At 38.1% G+C, this 17,122-nt stretch overlaps 2 protein-coding genes across 2 annotated transcripts in view; one reads left to right on the plus strand and one right to left on the minus strand.

Annotated features, from left to right (window-relative positions):
• Positions 1-4,051, minus strand: part of LOC118761267 (zinc finger protein 271-like) — a 4,968-nt gene extending 917 nt beyond the window's left edge. The window contains exons 1-3 of the mRNA XM_036499036.1: positions 4,028-4,051; positions 1,925-3,066; positions 1-1,420 (exon numbers count right to left, since the gene is read on the minus strand). The exon at positions 1-1,420 is cut by the window's left edge and continues 133 nt beyond it. Coding sequence (XP_036354929.1) covers positions 1-1,420; positions 1,925-3,066; positions 4,028-4,051 — 2,586 coding nt within the window. The remainder of the gene's footprint in view (positions 1,421-1,924; positions 3,067-4,027) is intronic.
• LOC115228868 (zinc finger protein 665-like) overlaps positions 1-10,339 on the plus strand; it is a 44,255-nt gene extending 33,916 nt beyond the window's left edge. Inside the window, exon 3 of the transcript XR_004997250.1 lies at positions 10,288-10,339. The gene's annotated coding sequence lies outside the window, so the exon portion shown is untranslated. The remainder of the gene's footprint in view (positions 1-10,287) is intronic.
• Positions 10,340-17,122: the final 6,783 nt, after the last annotated feature.

Below are 17,122 nucleotides of genomic sequence, written 5' to 3' on the forward strand. Positions count from 1 at the left end.
GATATTGTTGTCATGGCCCTTCTCTCCTGCGTGAATACATTTGTGTTTAGCCAAGCGACCAGTCTCAGAGAAGGATTTACCACAGGTACCGCAATGATATGGTTTCTCCCCTGTATGAATACGTTTGTGTTTAGTGAACTGGCTTCCATCAGAGAAAGATTTCCCGCAGACACCACAGTGGTATGGTCTCTCACCTGTATGAATACGTTTGTGTATATTTAAGTCTCCACTCTGGGAGAAAGATTTACCACAGATATTACACTGATATGGCTTCTCTCCGGTATGAATACGGTTGTGTTTAGTTAGGTGTACCTTTTGACAGAATGATGCCCCACAGATATCGCAGTGATATGGCTTCTCTCCTGTATGAATGCGTCTGTGTTTCGTAAACTGACTTCGATCGGAGAAAGATTTACCACAGATATCACAATGATATGGCTTCTCTCCCGTGTGAATACGTCTGTGTATTGTTAAGTCGCCGCTTTGCGAGAATGATTTACCACAGATATCACACTGATACGGCTTCTCTCCCGTGTGAACACGTTTGTGTTTCGTTACATGTTCCTTCTGAGCGAACGACATACCACAGATATCACAGAAATATGGCCTCTCTCCTGTATGAATACGCTTGTGTTTGGTAAACTGACTCCCATCAGAAAAATATTTCCCACAGATATCACAATGATATGGTTTCTCTCCTGTATGTGTACGTTTATGTACAGTTAAGTCACCACTTTGAGTAAATGATTTACCACAGATATCACACTGATACGGCTTCTCACCTGTATGAACGCGTTTGTGTTTAATCAGGTGTTCGTTCTGAGAGAATGATTTCCCACAGATGTTGCAATGATATGGCTTCTCACCTGTATGGATACGTCTGTGCTTGGTTAAGTGACTATTTTCAGAGAAAGATTTACCACAGGTATCACACTGATATGATTTTTCTCTTGTATGAATACGTCTATGTTTAGTCAGGTCACTACTTCCAGAGAATGATTTACCGCAGGTATCACAGCAAAATTGATTTTCTCCTGTATGAATACGCTTGTGTTTGGTAAACTGACTCCCATCAGAAAAATATTTCCCACAGATATCACAATGATATGGTTTCTCTCCTGTATGTGTACGTTTATGTACAGTTAAGTCACCACTTTGAGTAAATGATTTACCACAGATATCACACTGATACGGCTTCTCACCTGTATGAACGCGTTTGTGTTTAATCAGGTGTTCGTTCTGAGAGAATGATTTCCCACAGATGTTGCAATGATATGGCTTCTCACCTGTATGGATACGTCTGTGCTTGGTTAAGTGACTATTTTCAGAGAAAGATTTACCACAGGTATCACACTGATATGATTTTTCTCTTGTATGAATACGTCTATGTTTAGTCAGGTCACTACTTCCAGAGAATGATTTACCGCAGGTATCACAGCAAAATTGATTTTCTCCTGTATGAATACGTCTATGTTTAATTAGGTCACTACTTCCAGAGAATGATTTACCGCAGGTATCACAGCAATACTGCTTCTCACCTGTATGAGTAAACATGTGAGTAGTGAGGTTACATTTTTGAGAGAATGATTTACCGCAGGTATCACAGCAAAATTGATTTTCTCCTGTATGAATACGTCTATGTTTAGTTAGGTCACTACTTCCAGAGAATGATTTACCGCAGGTATCACAGCAATACTGCTTCTCACCTGTATGAGTAAACATGTGAGTAGTGAGGTTACATTTTTGAGAGAATGATTTACCGCAGGTATCACAGCAATACTGCTTCTCACCTGTATGAGTATACATGTGAGTGGTGAGGTTATATTTTTGAGAGAATGATTTACCGCAGGTATCACAGCAATACTGCTTCTCACCTGTATGAGTAAACATGTGAGTGGTGAGGTTATATTTTTGAGAGAATGATTTACCGCAGGTATCACAGCAATACTGCTTCTCACCTGTATGAGTATACATGTGAGTGGTGAGGTTAGATTTTTGAGAGAATGATTTACCAGAGGTATCACAATTATATGGTTTCTCACCTGTATGAATACGTTTGTGTTCAATTAAATGGTCATTTTGTGATACTGACACACCACAGATGTCACAGTGATACGGTTTTTCTCCTGTGTGAGCACGTTTATGAGCTGTAAGGTTCCATTTCTGAGAAAATAATTTACCACACACATCGCAGTCATATAATGTCTTTTCATTCTCTTCCTTTACAACCTGGAGACCAATTATTTCTGATTGCGTTTCCCATTCATCCTTGTCCTCACAAAATTCATTCTCCATAATTTTTCTTTTTATACCACAGTGTATAGAATGTATAAAATGTATGGATCTTCTTGAGTAGTATGGGTTTTCTTTAGTATGGCTCTTCTTGAGTAGTATGGGTTTTCTTGAGTAATATGGGTCTTTTTGAGTAGTATGGGTCTTCTTGATTAATATGGGTCTTCTTGAGTAGTATGGGTTTTCTTGAGTAATATGGGTCTTTTTGAGTAGTATGGGTCTTCTTGAGTAATATGGGTTTTCTTGAGTAATATGGGTCTTTTTGAGTAGTATGGGTTTTCTTGAGTAATATGGGTCTTCTTGAGTAGTATGGGTCTTCTTGAGTAATATGGGTCTTCTTGAGTAGTATGGGTCTTCTTGAGTAATATGGGTCTTCTTGAGGAATATGGGTCTTTTTGAGTAGTATGGGTCTTCTTGAGTAATATGGGTCTTCTTGAGGAATATGGGTCTTTTTGAGTAATATGGGTCTTCTTGAGTAATATGGGTCTTCTTAAGTAATATGGGTCTTCTTGAGTAATATGGGTCTTCTTGAGTAGTATGGGTCTTTTTGAGTAGTATGGGTCTTCTTGAGTAATATGGGTCTTCTTGAGTAGTATGGGTCTTCTTGAGTAATATGGGTCTTTTTGAGTAGTATGGGTCTTCTTGAGTAATATGGGTCTTTTTGAGTAATATGGATCTTTTTGAGTAATATGGGTCTTTTTGAGTAATATGGGTCTTTTCGAGTAATATGGGTCTTTTTGAGTAATATGGGTCTTCTTGAGTAGTATAGGTTTTCTTGAGTAGTATGGGTCTTCTTGAGTAATATGGGTTTTCTTGAGTAATATGGGTCTTCTTGAGTAGTATAGGTTTTCTTGAGTAGTATGGGTCTTCTTGAGTAATATGGTTTTCTTGAGTAATATGGGTCTTTTTGAGTAGTATGGGTCTTCTTGATTAATATGGGTCTTCTTGAGTAGTATGGGTTTTCTTGAGTAATATGGGTCTTTTTGAGTAGTATGGGTCTTCTTGAGTAATGGGTCTTCTTGAGTAATATGGGTTTTCTTGAGTAATATGGGTCTTTTTGAGTAGTATGGGTTTTCTTGAGTATATGGGTCTTCTTGAGTAGTATGGGTCTTCTTGAGTAATATGGGTCTTCTTGAGTAATATGGGTCTTCTTGAGTAATATGGGTCTTCTTGAGTAATATGGGTCTTTTTGAGTAATATGGGTCTTCTTGAGTAATATGGGTCTCTTGAGTAATATGGGTCTTTTTGAGTAATATGGGTCTTCTTGAGTAATATGGGTCTTCTTAAGTAATATGGGTCTTCTTGAGTAGTATGGGTCTTTTTGAGTAGTATGGGTCTTCTTGAGTAATATGGGTCTTCTTGAGTAATATGGGTCTTTTTGAGTAGTATGGGTCTTCTTGAGTAATATGGGTCTTTTTGAGTAATATGGATCTTTTTGAGTAATATGGGTCTTTTTGAGTAATATGGGTCTTTTTGAGTAATATGGGTCTTCTTGAGTAGTATAGGTTTTCTTGAGTAGTATGGGTCTTCTTGAGTAATATGGGTTTTCTTGAGTAATATGGGTCTTCTTGAGTAGTATAGGTTTTCTTGAGTAGTATGGGTCTTCTTGAGTAATATGGGTTTTCTTGAGTAATATGGGTCTTGTGTGTTTAATTTGAAAGCATAACCATCTTGTAAATATTGCAAAGAGAAAAGAAGGAAAAAGTTATTAATTTTAATTCAGGTGTTATATTACCTGTCTGAAGAGAATTGCTGTCATTTATCATAATTTAAAATAATATTTAATTGTTTGTATTTTTCACAAATTATTCTTCCTCCACAGTTATATTTCCATCAATTGCAATTTTTGTTAATCGAAGATTCTACACAAACAGTCAACTTTGACCCTACAAAATCCATTTTCCATAATTTTTCTTCTTTCACCACAGAGTATAAAGATATCCGTCTTCTTTCTTGTTTTGCCTTTTGATTTAATCCTAATATCTGTAATTTTCGTCAATATCCGAAGATGAAGATGTCACACAAAATTAACCAATGAATTTTGTCCGCTTTTAATTTGAAACCAATATTACAAAGAGAAAAGAAGGAAATTGTCATCAATTTTAATTCAGGCGTTTCGTATCTGAAGAGAATTGCTGTCGTTTATCATAATTTAAAATAATATTTACATGTTTGTATTTTTCACAAATTATTCTTCCTCCAATTGTTGTCAATGATCGAAGATTCTACAAAAACAGTGTAGATTTAATCCTAATATCTGTTTTTTCTTCAATTTTTGCATTTTCAACCAATCAATGACGTCTATTGAGGTAAAAAAACATTCTGTGCATAATGAATATGTCCCTCGTTTAAGAAACAGATTGGGTTTATTTACATTTCTGAAGAAAAAAAAAGATACATTTCCCCCCAACCACTAACCCTAAAACAGATTGAAATGCAATAGATCGATACTAGGGTAATAATTATGGGTGACAATTTCATATGACACCGCTAGAAAAAACTGCCGTTCAAACCGAAAAGATCCAAAACAAATTTACATTTCCATTAATTGCAATTGTTGTCAATGATCGAAGATTCTACACAAACAGTGTAGATTTAATCCTAATATCTGTTTTTTCTTCAATTTTTGCAATTTCAACCAATCAATGACGTCTATTGAGGTAAAAAAAACATTCTGTACCGTATGAATATGTCCCTCGTTTAAGAAACAGATTGGGTTTGATTGATTGATTGATTCTAGTTTCAGCTCATGAGCTGTGGCCATGCTGGGGCACCGCCATATATTTACATTTCTGAAGAAAAAAAAAGATACACTTCCCCCCAACCAAAGATCCAATGATCGAAGATTCTACACAAACAGTCAATGTTGTCCCCACAAAATCCCTTTTCCATAATTCTTCTTCTTTCACCACAGAGTAATAAATACATTCGCCTTCTTTCTGTTTTGCCTTTTGTTTTAATCCTAACAACAACTCTGAGTTTTGTGAAGATCCAAAGATGCTACACAAACTAATTAATAAAATCTGTCCAAGTTTTAATTGTGGAAAGCAAAGAAGAAAAAATATATCAATTTTAATCCAGAAGCAATTTTTACTTCATTGAAGAGAATTGCTGTTAACTATCTTCATTCAGAAGGGGGCGAGCTGGCAGAAATGTTAGCACTGTCTTGTTTGTCCCCTCTGTGTTTAGCCCCTTGTGGGTAGTAAAGAAATAGGTATTTCGTCTGCCGCTACGTTCTGAGTTCAAATTCCACCGAGGTCGACTTTGCCTTTCATCCTTTCAGGGTCGATAAATTAAGTACCAGTTACGCACTGGGTCGATGAAGTCGACTTAATCGCTTTGTCTGTCCTTGTTTGTCCCCTCTGTGTTTAGCCCCTTGTGGGTAGTAAAGAAATAGGTATTTCGTCTGCCGCTACGTTCTGAGTTCAAATTCTGCCGAGGTTGACTTTGCCTTTCATCCTTTCGGGGTCGATAAATTAAGTACCAGTTACGCACTGGGTCGATGGAGTCGACTTAATCGCTTTGTCTGTCCTTGTTTGTCCCCTCTATGTTTAGCCCCTTGTGGCTAGTAAAGAAATATATCTTCATTCAGAAGGTGGCGAGCAGGCAGAAACGTTAGCACTGTCTTGTTTGTCCCCTCTATGTTTAGCCCCTTGTGGCTAGTAAAGAAATATATCTTCATTCAGAAATAATATTTCACCACAATTCACCAGATTCATAAAACTGCAGTTTTAGATCTTTTCTGTATATTTTTCTTCAGTTTTTTTTTAGTCAGAAAAAGATGAAAACTGTTAAGGAAGTATCGGGTCTTGGGTTGCAATGTCATCGGATAATCTAAAATAGAAAAAAAAGAAAAAATAGTTTTAGATAGAAAGGATATGTAGTGACGTCATATTCCAGTGTGCGCACACACGTCATTCTTCAGTGTGCGTGTGCGGGGCTGGAACCTTCTGGAAAGGCATAAGGAAGTTCCCTCATGCACATGCGCTAGAGACTGAAGAAGAAATTCTATCGTGTTCCTTAATAGCGTCGGGGACTTGAGACACGGCGATAGAAGAGAAAGGACGTATTTTTAAACGTGATCAGCCTATTCTCCTGTCACAGACGCTTAGGATTTAACCTGTTCTATTGCTGCTGAATTGTTGTAAGAAGCTTACAAACGTTAGAATTCAGCCTTGCTGTGTTGAACTAGGTGGATACCAGTATACCATCGTGTTTCATTGTTGAACCAAGAGAATAAAGAATTGTATATATTTTTAAACTTGCGTTTCGTTCCTGACTGGTAGTTTCTAGAAACAAAAAGAAAGGAAATTGTGTTGCACCCCAAAAGTGTAAAGAAGCAACCAGTTCTCTTTACAGATACTTAAATAGAGATATAGATATGAGTAGGCAAAGTTGTATGATAAAAAGTTTGCTTCTGAACCACAAGATTCCGAGTTCAGTCCCACTGTGTAACATTTTACATTAGCACGCCAAGCAAAATGCTTAGCGGTATTTCGTCTGTTTTTACATTCTGAGTTCAAATTCTGCCGAGGCTGACTTTGCCTGTCATCCTTTCAGGGTCGATAAATAAAGTACCAGTTATGCACTGGGGTCGATGTAATTGACTTAATCCGTTTGTCTCTCCTTGTTTGTCCCCACCTCCACATTTAGCCCCCTTGTGGGTAGTAAAGAAATAGGTATTTCATCTGTTTTATGTTCTGAGTTCGAATTCTGCTGAGGTTAACTTTGCCTTTCATCCTTTCGGGGTCGATAAATTAAGTACCAGTTCCATATTGGGGTCGATCTAATTGACTGGCCCCCTCCCTTAAAATTTTGGGCCTTGGACAAGTGTCTTCTACTATAGTCCCAGGCCAAATTAAGCCTTATGAGTAGATTTGATAGATGGAAACTGAAAGAAGCCCATCATGGCTTGACGGGTCCTCTCAAGCAGAGCACATCGCCAAAGACCTTGGTTACCAGTCATTGCTTCTGTGAGGCTCAAAGTTCAAAGATCATGCTTCACCAGCTCGCCCCATGTCTTCCTGGGTCTACCTCTGCCACAGGTTCCCTCCACAGTTAGAGATCAGCACTTCTTTACACAACTGTACTCGTCCAAACACATCAGATGGTCATGCTAGTGCAGTCATAATTTCCACGTAACTAAACACTTTTAAACTTCGTATACTGGTAGAATGTGTTTATAAAACATCTTTTTCTCTTGGCTTTATTGAGAAAATTCTAGTTTGTAAGATATTTGTTGTTTATTTTCTTCAGTTTCAACCAATCAATGACGTCTATTGAGTTAAAAAAAACATTCTGGGCCGTATGAATATGTCCCTCGTTTAAGAAACAAATTGGGTGTATTTACATTTGCGAAGAAATAAAAGATACTCTTCCCCTCACCCCTAACCCTAAAACAGATTGAAATGCAATAGATCGATACTAGGGTCATAATTATGGGTGACAATTTCATATGACACCGCTAGAAAAAACTGCCGTTCAAACCGAAAAGATCCCAAACTAGTTTTATAGAAGCTTCTTTCAAAATTTCTGTTTTGTTTTTCACATAGGCGCAGGAGTGGCTGTGTGGTAAGTAGCTTGCTAACCAACCACCTGATTCCTCGTATGCCTAACTTTTCTCTCAAAATGCTTACATTCTGTCAAACATGCACACTGACAGTGCACATCCAGTGGAGCATACTGGCTTCATTTCTTTTAAGCCTACGCATGTCCTCAGCTGTCATAGCCCATGTTTCATTGCCATGCAGCACAGCTGTTCAGATGCAGGCATCAACAATGTACCTTTCACTCTGAGAGAGGGCCCTTTGTTGCCAACAGGGGTAGGAGCTTTCTGAACTTTGCCCAGCCTAATCTCATTCTCACAGCTATGCTCTCAGAACATCCACCTCCACTACTAACTTGGTCACCTAGATAATGGAAGCTATCTACGACCTCTAGTTTGCTTCCCCGACAGTCGATGGAGTCTATTTTCTGCATATTTTCAGCATTTATTGTACCTGTGCACCTTTTACATACAAGTTCAGTCAGGAGTGGCTGTGTGGTAAGTAGCTTGCTAACCAACCACATGGTTCCGGGTTCAGTCCCACTGCGTGGCATCTTGGGCAAGTGTCTTCTGCTATAGCCCCGGGCTGACCAAAGCCTTGTGAGTGGATTTGGTAGACGGAAACTGAAAGAAGCCTATCGTATATATGTATATATATATATATATGTATGTATGTGTATGTATATGTATGCGTGTGTCTGTGTTTGTCCCCCTAGCGTTGCTTGACAACCGATGCTGGTGTGTTTATGTCCCCGTCACTTAGCGGTTCGGCAAAAGAGAGACCGATAGAATAAGTACTAGGCTTACAAAGAATAAGTCCCGGGATCGATTTGCTCGACTAAAGGCGGTGCTCCAGCATGGCCGCAGTCAAATGACTGAAACAAGTAAAAGAGTAAAGAGTAAGAGTAATATACCATTAAATGTATAGCTTTCTTTCGATATAACTCGACAAAATCAAAACATTTCAATTCGGGTATTTCCGCGGAAGCAGATAACAGTTCGATTCTGTTTTCCGCTTGGAAATTTGCAGATTTTACATACACAAACGAAACGGGTAAGAACAAATATGCAAGGCTTTTCGGTTTTTTCTAGCGGTGTCATATGAAATTGTCACCCCTAATTATGACCCTAGTATCGATCTATTGCATTTCAATCTGTTTTAGGGTTAGGGGTGAGGGGAAGAGTATCTTTTATTTCTTCGCAAATGTAAATACACCCAATTTGTTTCTTAAACGAGGGACATATTCATACGGCCCAGAATGTTTTTTTTAACTCAATAGACGTCATTGATTGGTTGAAACTGAAGAAAATAAACAACAAATATCTTACAAACTATAGAATTTTCTCAATAAAGCCAAGAGAAAAAGATGTTTTATAAACACATTCTACCAGTATACGAAGTTTAAAAGTGTTTAGTTACGTGGAAATTATTTTTAAAAACTGCCGGTCAAACCGAAAAGATCCGTTTTTTTTTCTTCAAGTTTAAAATGAGACATTGCTGGTATAATTTCGTTGTATCTATACTCCACAACCCACGGAAATTCCAGAAGTGAAATGTTTTGATTTTGTCGAGTTGTAATCGAAAGAATGCCAAATGCGTTAATAGGGAGAAAGATATTGAGAAAGATCAATACGTAAGTAATAGGACAAACAAACAAGGAGGGTATGGAGTAGTCGTGAAATATGCTAAAAATAACAGCCAAATACCAATTAAATCACAAAAATAAAAAATCTTTTTTTTTAGGTTTTTGCATAGTCGTAAGATTTCTCGTGAATAGAACACAAATTCTGGCAATTCGAGTTATATCGAAAGAATGCCATTCTGGCAACGTTTCGATTATGGTCTCAATCTTGACATTTATTGCCCAAATTCGTAAAAACTTTCTGAAAATTCCCCAAAATAAAAAAAAGTTATGAAGGCCTCTACGCTTTGCGTAAAGAATTCCGCCAAAAAAAGTTTTCATTTATCGATGTCCACTTTAATTTTTACTAAATAATATAGATTTATATATCTTACCTGTTGTTATTACTATATAACAAGTAACTATGGTGAAATATCTTTTATTACGCCAAATATCTTTTCCAACATCACAAAATACACGCACCAGCAAAATATTCCTTTGTGTAAATTAACGCCAAGACAATAAAAATTTATAAAAACCGACTCGGAAAGCGAAATGGTGAAATGTATTTAGTTTCGCTATATATATATATATATATATATATATATATATATATATATATATATATATATAATTTAAATTATGAGGGAGATAAATTGAATATTAATTTAATTAACATCAATTTAAAACCAGTAGCCTAGCATACAAAAATCTGAAAAATCAGAGAAAACATTCTTTTCTTTGTAGCTTGATCGTAGGTGATCTACTTCTAGCATACGGCCGACCACCTAGTGGTTTGCCCTCCAAATATACATATATATATTCTTTTCTTTTACTCTTTTACTTGTTTCAGTCATTTGACTGCGGCCATGCTGGAGCACCGCCTTTAATCGAGCAAATCGACCCCGGGACTTATTCTTTTGTAAGCCCAGTACTTATTCTATCGGTCTCTCTTTTGCCGAACCGCTAAGTAACGGGGACATAAACACACCAGCATCGGTTGTCAAGCAATGCTAGGGGGACAAACACAGACACACAAACACATATATACGACGGGCTTCTTTCAGTTTCCGTCTACCAAATCCACCCACAAGACTTTGGTCGGCCCGAGGCTATAGTAGAAGACACTTGCCCAAGGTGCCACGCAGTAGGACTGAACCCGGAACCCTGTAGTTGGTAAGCAAGCTACTTACCACACAGCCACTCCTGCGCCTATATATATAAAATTTCACTTATTAAAAATAAATAAATATATATATATATATATATATATATATATATATATATATATATATATTATATATATATAAAACTTTTTATTTCTTTTCTTTTATCTATGGATCCCTTTGATTTCTATTATATTCTGGTGGACATCCATAGCCATTCAATGTTTAAAAACTAGTTTTATAGAAGCTTCTTTCAAAATTTCTGTTTTGGGATCTTTTCGGTTTGACCGGCAGTTTTTAAAAATAATTTCCACGTAACTAAACACTTTTAAACTTCGTATACTGGTAGAATGTGTTTATAAAACATCTTTTTCTCTTGGCTTTATTGAGAAAATTGTATAATTTGTAAGATATTTGTTGTTGTTTTTTCTTCAATTTCTGCAATTTCAAATAATCAATGACGTCTATTGAGGTAAAAAAACATTCTGTGCCGTATGAATATGTTCCTCGTTTAAGAAACAGACTGGGTTTATTTACATTTCTGAAGAAAAAAAAAAAAGATACACTTCCCCCCCAACCACTAACCCTAAAACAGATTAAAATGCAATAGATCGATACTAGGGTCATAATTATGGGTGACAATTTCATATGACACCGCTAGAAAAAACTGCCGTTCAAACCGAAAAGATCCAAAACTAGTTTTATAGAAGCTTCTTTCAAAATTTCTGTTTTGTTTTTCACATAGGCGCAGGAGTGGCTGTGTGGTAAGTAGCTTGCTAACCAACCACATGGTTCCGGGTTCAGTCCCACTGCGTGGCATCTTGGGCGAGTGTCTTCTGCTATAGCCTCGGGCCGACCAATGCCTTGTGAGTGGATTTGGTAGACGGAAACTGAAAGAAGCCTGTCGTATATATGTATATATATATATATATATGTGTGTGTGTTTGTCCCCCTAGCATTGCTTGACAACCGATGCTGGTGTGTTTACGTCCCCGTTACTTAGCGGTTCGGCAAAAAAGAGACCGATAGAATAAGTACTGGGCTTACAAAAAGAATAAGTCCCGAGGTCGATTTGCTCGACTAAAGGCGGTGCTCCAGCATGGCCGCAGTCAAATGACTGAAACAAGTAAAAAGTAAACTTAGCGGTTTGGCAAAAGAGACTGATAGAATATGTACTGGGCTTACAAAGAATAAGTCCTGGGTTCGATTTGCTCGACTAAAGGCGGTGCTCCAGCATGGCCGCAGTCAAATGACTGAAACAAGTAAAAGAGAGTAAAGAGTATATTAACTTGTGTTGATTGAACTACGTAAAATGTTAGAGAAAGAATCGTGGCTGTTTCTTGCAATACACACCAATGCAGACATCTTAAGCAAAATTTTTCCAGGGGCCCTTAAAATACTATTGTGAATCCCCAATTTATATGGACCCTCAGAGGTCATATGAACGACCCGGTTAAGAGCTATTGCTGTGTTTGCATAAGGCGGCGAGCTGGCAGAATCGTTAGCACGCCGGGCGAAATGCGTAGCCGTATTTCGTCTGCCACTACGTTCTGAGTTCAAATTCCGCCGAGGTCGACTTTGCCTTTCATCCTTTCGGGGTCGATAAATTAAGTACCAGTTACGCACTGGGGTCGATGTAATCGACTTAATACCTATGTCTGTCCTTGTTTGTCCTCTCTGTGTTTAGTCCCTTGAGGGCAATAAAGAAATAGGTATTTCGTCTGCCGATACGTTCTGGGTTCAAATTCTTCCGAGGTCGACTTTACCTTTCATCCTTTCGGGGTCGATAAATTAAGTACCAGTTACGCACTGGAGTCGATATAATCGACTTAATCCGTTTGTCTGTCCTTGTTTGTCCCCTCTATGTTTAGCCCCTTGAGGGTAGTAAAGAAATAGGTATTTCGTCTGCCGTTGCGTTCTGAGTTCAAATTCTGCCGAGGTCGACTTTGCCTTTCATCCTTTCGGGGTCGATTAAATAAGTTCCAGTTACGCTCTCGGATCGACATAATCCGTTTGTCTGTCCTTGTTTGTCCTCTCTGTGTTTAGCCCCTTGTGGGTAGTAAAGAAATAGGTATTTCGTCTGTCGTTACGTTCTGACTTCAAATTCCGAAAAGATCCTTTTTTTTCATTTATTTACCATGGGTTGGTTGGAAGCACTCCGTCGGTTACGACGATGAGAGTTCCGGTTGATCCGACCAACGGAACAGCCTGCTCGTGAAATTAACGTGTAAGTGGCTGAGCACTCCACAGACATGTGTACCCTTAACGTAGTTCTCGGGGATATTCAGCGTGACACAGAGAGTGACAAGGCCGGCCCTTTGAAATACAGATACAACAGAAATAGGAAGTAAGAGTGAGAGAAAGTTGTGGTGAAAGAGTACAGCAGGGATCACCACCATCCCCTGCCGGAGCCTCGTGGAGCTTTTAGGTGTTTTCGCTCAATAAACACTCACAACGCCCGGTCTGAAAATCGAAACCGCGATCCCACGACCGCGAGTCCGCTGCCCTAACCACTGGGCCATTGCGCCTCCATACCATGGGTAATATACAGTTGACTGAACAAATTGATGAAAATTGAAACCTTTTCTGAATGTACTAAATTACATTAGGGACTTATAACTTATGGCACCGGCACCATCGAAAGCTACGTGTACAAGAGTCGGTGCTCCACCCCCTTCATCCTGAAATAATTTAAATACATCGTCAAGGGGTCGTTTTCTTGATTCCCACAAGACCAGGAACAGAGGAACTGGTGTTTCAATCCCTACAAGAAGATTAAACGAGTAAATAACGTTTCGGGACCTTCTTGAGGTCTCACTTGATCGTCAAATATATTTCTTTACTACCAATAAGGGGCTAAACACAGAGGGAACAAACAAGGACAGACAAAAGGATTAAGTCGATTATATCAACCCCAGTGCGTAACTGGTACTTAGTTTATCGACCCCGAAAGGATGAAAGGCAAAGTCGACCTCGGCGGAATTTGAACTCAGAACGTATCGGTAGACGAAATACCTATTTCTTTATTGCCCTCAAGGGACTAAACACAGAGAGGACAGACATAGTTATTAAGTCGATTACATTGACCCCAGTGCGTAACTGGTACTTAATCGACCCCGAAAGGATGAAAGGCAACGTCGACCTCGGCAGAATTTGAACTCAGAACGTAACGGCAGACGAAATAACCTATTTCTTTATTGCCCTCAGGGGACTAAACACAGAGAGGACAAACAAGGACAGTCATAGGTATTAAGTCGATTACATTGACCCCAGTGCGTAACTGGTACTTAATTTATCGACCCCGAAAGGATGAAAGGCAACGTCTACCTCGGCGGAATTTGAACTCAGAACGTATCGGCAGACGAAATACCTATTTCTTTACTACCCACAAGGGACTAAACACAGAGGGGACAAACAAGGACAGACATAGGTATTAAGTCGATTACATCGACCCCAGTGCGTAACTGGTACTTAATTTATCGACCCCGAAAGGATGAAAGGCAACATCGACCTCGGCGGAATTTGAACTCAGAACGTATCGGCAGACGAAATACCTATTTCTTTACTACCCACAAGGGACTAAACACAGAGGGGACAAACAAGGACAGACATAGGTATTAAGTCGATTACATCGACCCCAGTGCGTAACTGGTACTTAATTTATCGACCCCGAAAGGATGAAAGGCAAAGTCGACCTCGGCGGAATTTGAACTCAGAACGTATCGGCAGACGAAATATGGCTACGCATATCACCCGGCGAAATCATGTATTTCTTTGTATTGCAATCGTATGTTCATATTGTATATTTTTCTCGCACTTGTGGTGAACGAACCTGATTTATTGGCACCACACACACACACACACACACACACGTCCTTTCGTCGATATCGATCTTACATTGTAATAAATATCTGGCGATCCCACGGTTTACATTTCTGAAGATAAGAGAAATCCTTTTCTCCCACCCCTAACCCTAACCCCTCTCCCCCATATATAAAAAGAAAACACTTTCTTGAAATATATCCGGTACTTATACCGAAGTTACGCCCTATTACTTTTATACACATGAAAAGTAACATTAGATGACAAATCTATCGTGGAAGTACCATATGTACCAAGTGCCGTATGAATATGTCCCTCGTTTAAAAAACAGATTGGGTTTATTTACATTTGTTAAGAAAAAAAGATGCCCTTCTCCCCACCCCTAAAACATTTGACCATTCATTAATGAACTCTCTCTATGGGTATATTTTAATCTATACAGCATTCAAATTCGCCGTGTCCACATTATCCCTTGATGTAGAATTAGACGCACACCTCCTTTCTTCGATATCGATGTTACACTGTAATAAATATCTTTACTTCCTTTTATACACATGAAACGAAACATTACTTGACAAATCTATCGTGGAAGTACTGTGCTTTGACCATTCATAATGAACTCTCTCTGTATGGGCGATCCTTCGGTATATGTACACACGTGACTTTGTTTACATTTCTGATGATAAGAGAAACCCTTTTCTCCCACCCCTAACCCTAACCCCCAACACAAGCACAAACCCTAAACCCCCCCCCCATATAGAAAAAAAACAACACTTTCTTGAAATGTATCCGGTACTTACGCCAGGACTTATACCGAAGTTACGCCCTTTGCTTTTATATACATGAAACGAAACATTACTTGACAAATCTATCGTGGAAGTACTGTGCTTTGACCATTCATTAATGAACTCTCTCTCTCTCTCTCTCTATGTGTATGTACATCGGTATATTTTGATCTACGCAGACACCATTCAATAATGGGCTTTCTCTGTATATGGGTATGTGTATGGGTATATTTTGATCTATGCAGAGACCATTCAAAAATGAAGGTTCTCTTACTATGTGTATGTTTTAATCTATGGCTATGTTTTAATCAAAGTAGAGACTTTTCAATAATGAAGGTGCTCTCTGAATGTGTATATACATGGGTATATTTTAATAGACGCACAGACCATTCAATAATGAAGGTTCTCTTTCTATGTGTATGTACAGGGGTATTTTTTTATCTATGCAGAGACCATTCAATCTCTGAATGTGTATTGCTATGGGCATATGCTGATCTATTCAGAGAATTTTCAATAATGAACTTTCTCTCTGTATTACTATATACATGGCTATATTTTAATCTACGTAGAGACCATTCAATCTGACCATTCATTAACGAACTCTCTCTATGTCTATATACATGGCTATATTTTAATCTACGCAGAGAGCATTCAATCTGACCATTCATTAACGAACTCTCTCTATGTCTATATACATGTCTATATTTTAATCTACGTAGAGACCATTCAATCTGACCATTCATTAACGAACTCTCTCTATGTCTATATACATGGCTATATTTTAATCTACGCAGAGACCATTCAATCTGACCATTCATTAACGAACACTCTCTATGTCTATATACATGGCTATATTTTAATCTACGCAGAGACCATTCAATCTGACCATTCATTAACGAACTCTCTCTATGTCTCTTTACATGGCTATATTTTAATCTACGCAGAGACCATTCAATCTGACCATTCATTAACGAACTCTCTGTATGTCTCTTTACATGTCTATATTTTAATCTACGCAGAGACCATTCAATCTGACCATTCATTAACGAACTCTCTGTATGTCTCTTTACATGTCTATATTTTAATCTACGCAGAGACCATTCAATCTGACCATTCATTAACGAACTCTCTCTATGTCTATATACATGGCTATATTTTAATATACGCAGAGACCATTCAATCTGACCATTCATTAACGAACTCTCTCTATGTCTCTTTACATGGCTATATTTTAATCTACGCAGAGACCATTCAATCTGACCATTCATTAACGAACTCTCTCTATGTCTATATACATGGCTATATTTTAATCTACGCAGAGACCATTCAATCTGACCATTCATTAACGAACTCTCTCTATGTCACTTTACATGTCTATATTTTAATCTACGCAGAGACCATTCAATCTGACCATTCATTAACGAACTCTCTCTATGTCTCTTTACATGGCTATATTTCAATCTACGCAGAGACCATTCAATCTGACCATTCATTAACGAACTCTCTCTATGTCTCTTTACATGTCTATATTTTAATCTACGCAGAGACCATTCAATCTGACCATTCATTAGCGAACTCTCTCTATGTCTATATACATGGCTATATTTTAATCTACGTACAGACCATTCAATCTGACCATTCATTAACGAACTCTCTCTATGTCTCTTTACATGGCTATATTTTAATCTACGCAGAGACCATTCAATCTGACCATTCATTAGCGAACTCTCTCTATGTCTATATACATGTCTATATCTTAATCTACGTAGAGACCATTCAATCTGACCATTCATTAGCGAAATCTCTCTATGTCTATATACATGGCTATATTTTAATCTACGCAGAGACCATTCAATCTGACCATTCATTAGCGAAATCTCTCTATGTCTA

This window comes from Octopus sinensis, unplaced genomic scaffold, assembly GCF_006345805.1.
Source record: "Octopus sinensis unplaced genomic scaffold, ASM634580v1 Contig11213, whole genome shotgun sequence".
NCBI lineage: Eukaryota > Metazoa > Mollusca > Cephalopoda > Octopoda > Octopodidae > Octopus > Octopus sinensis.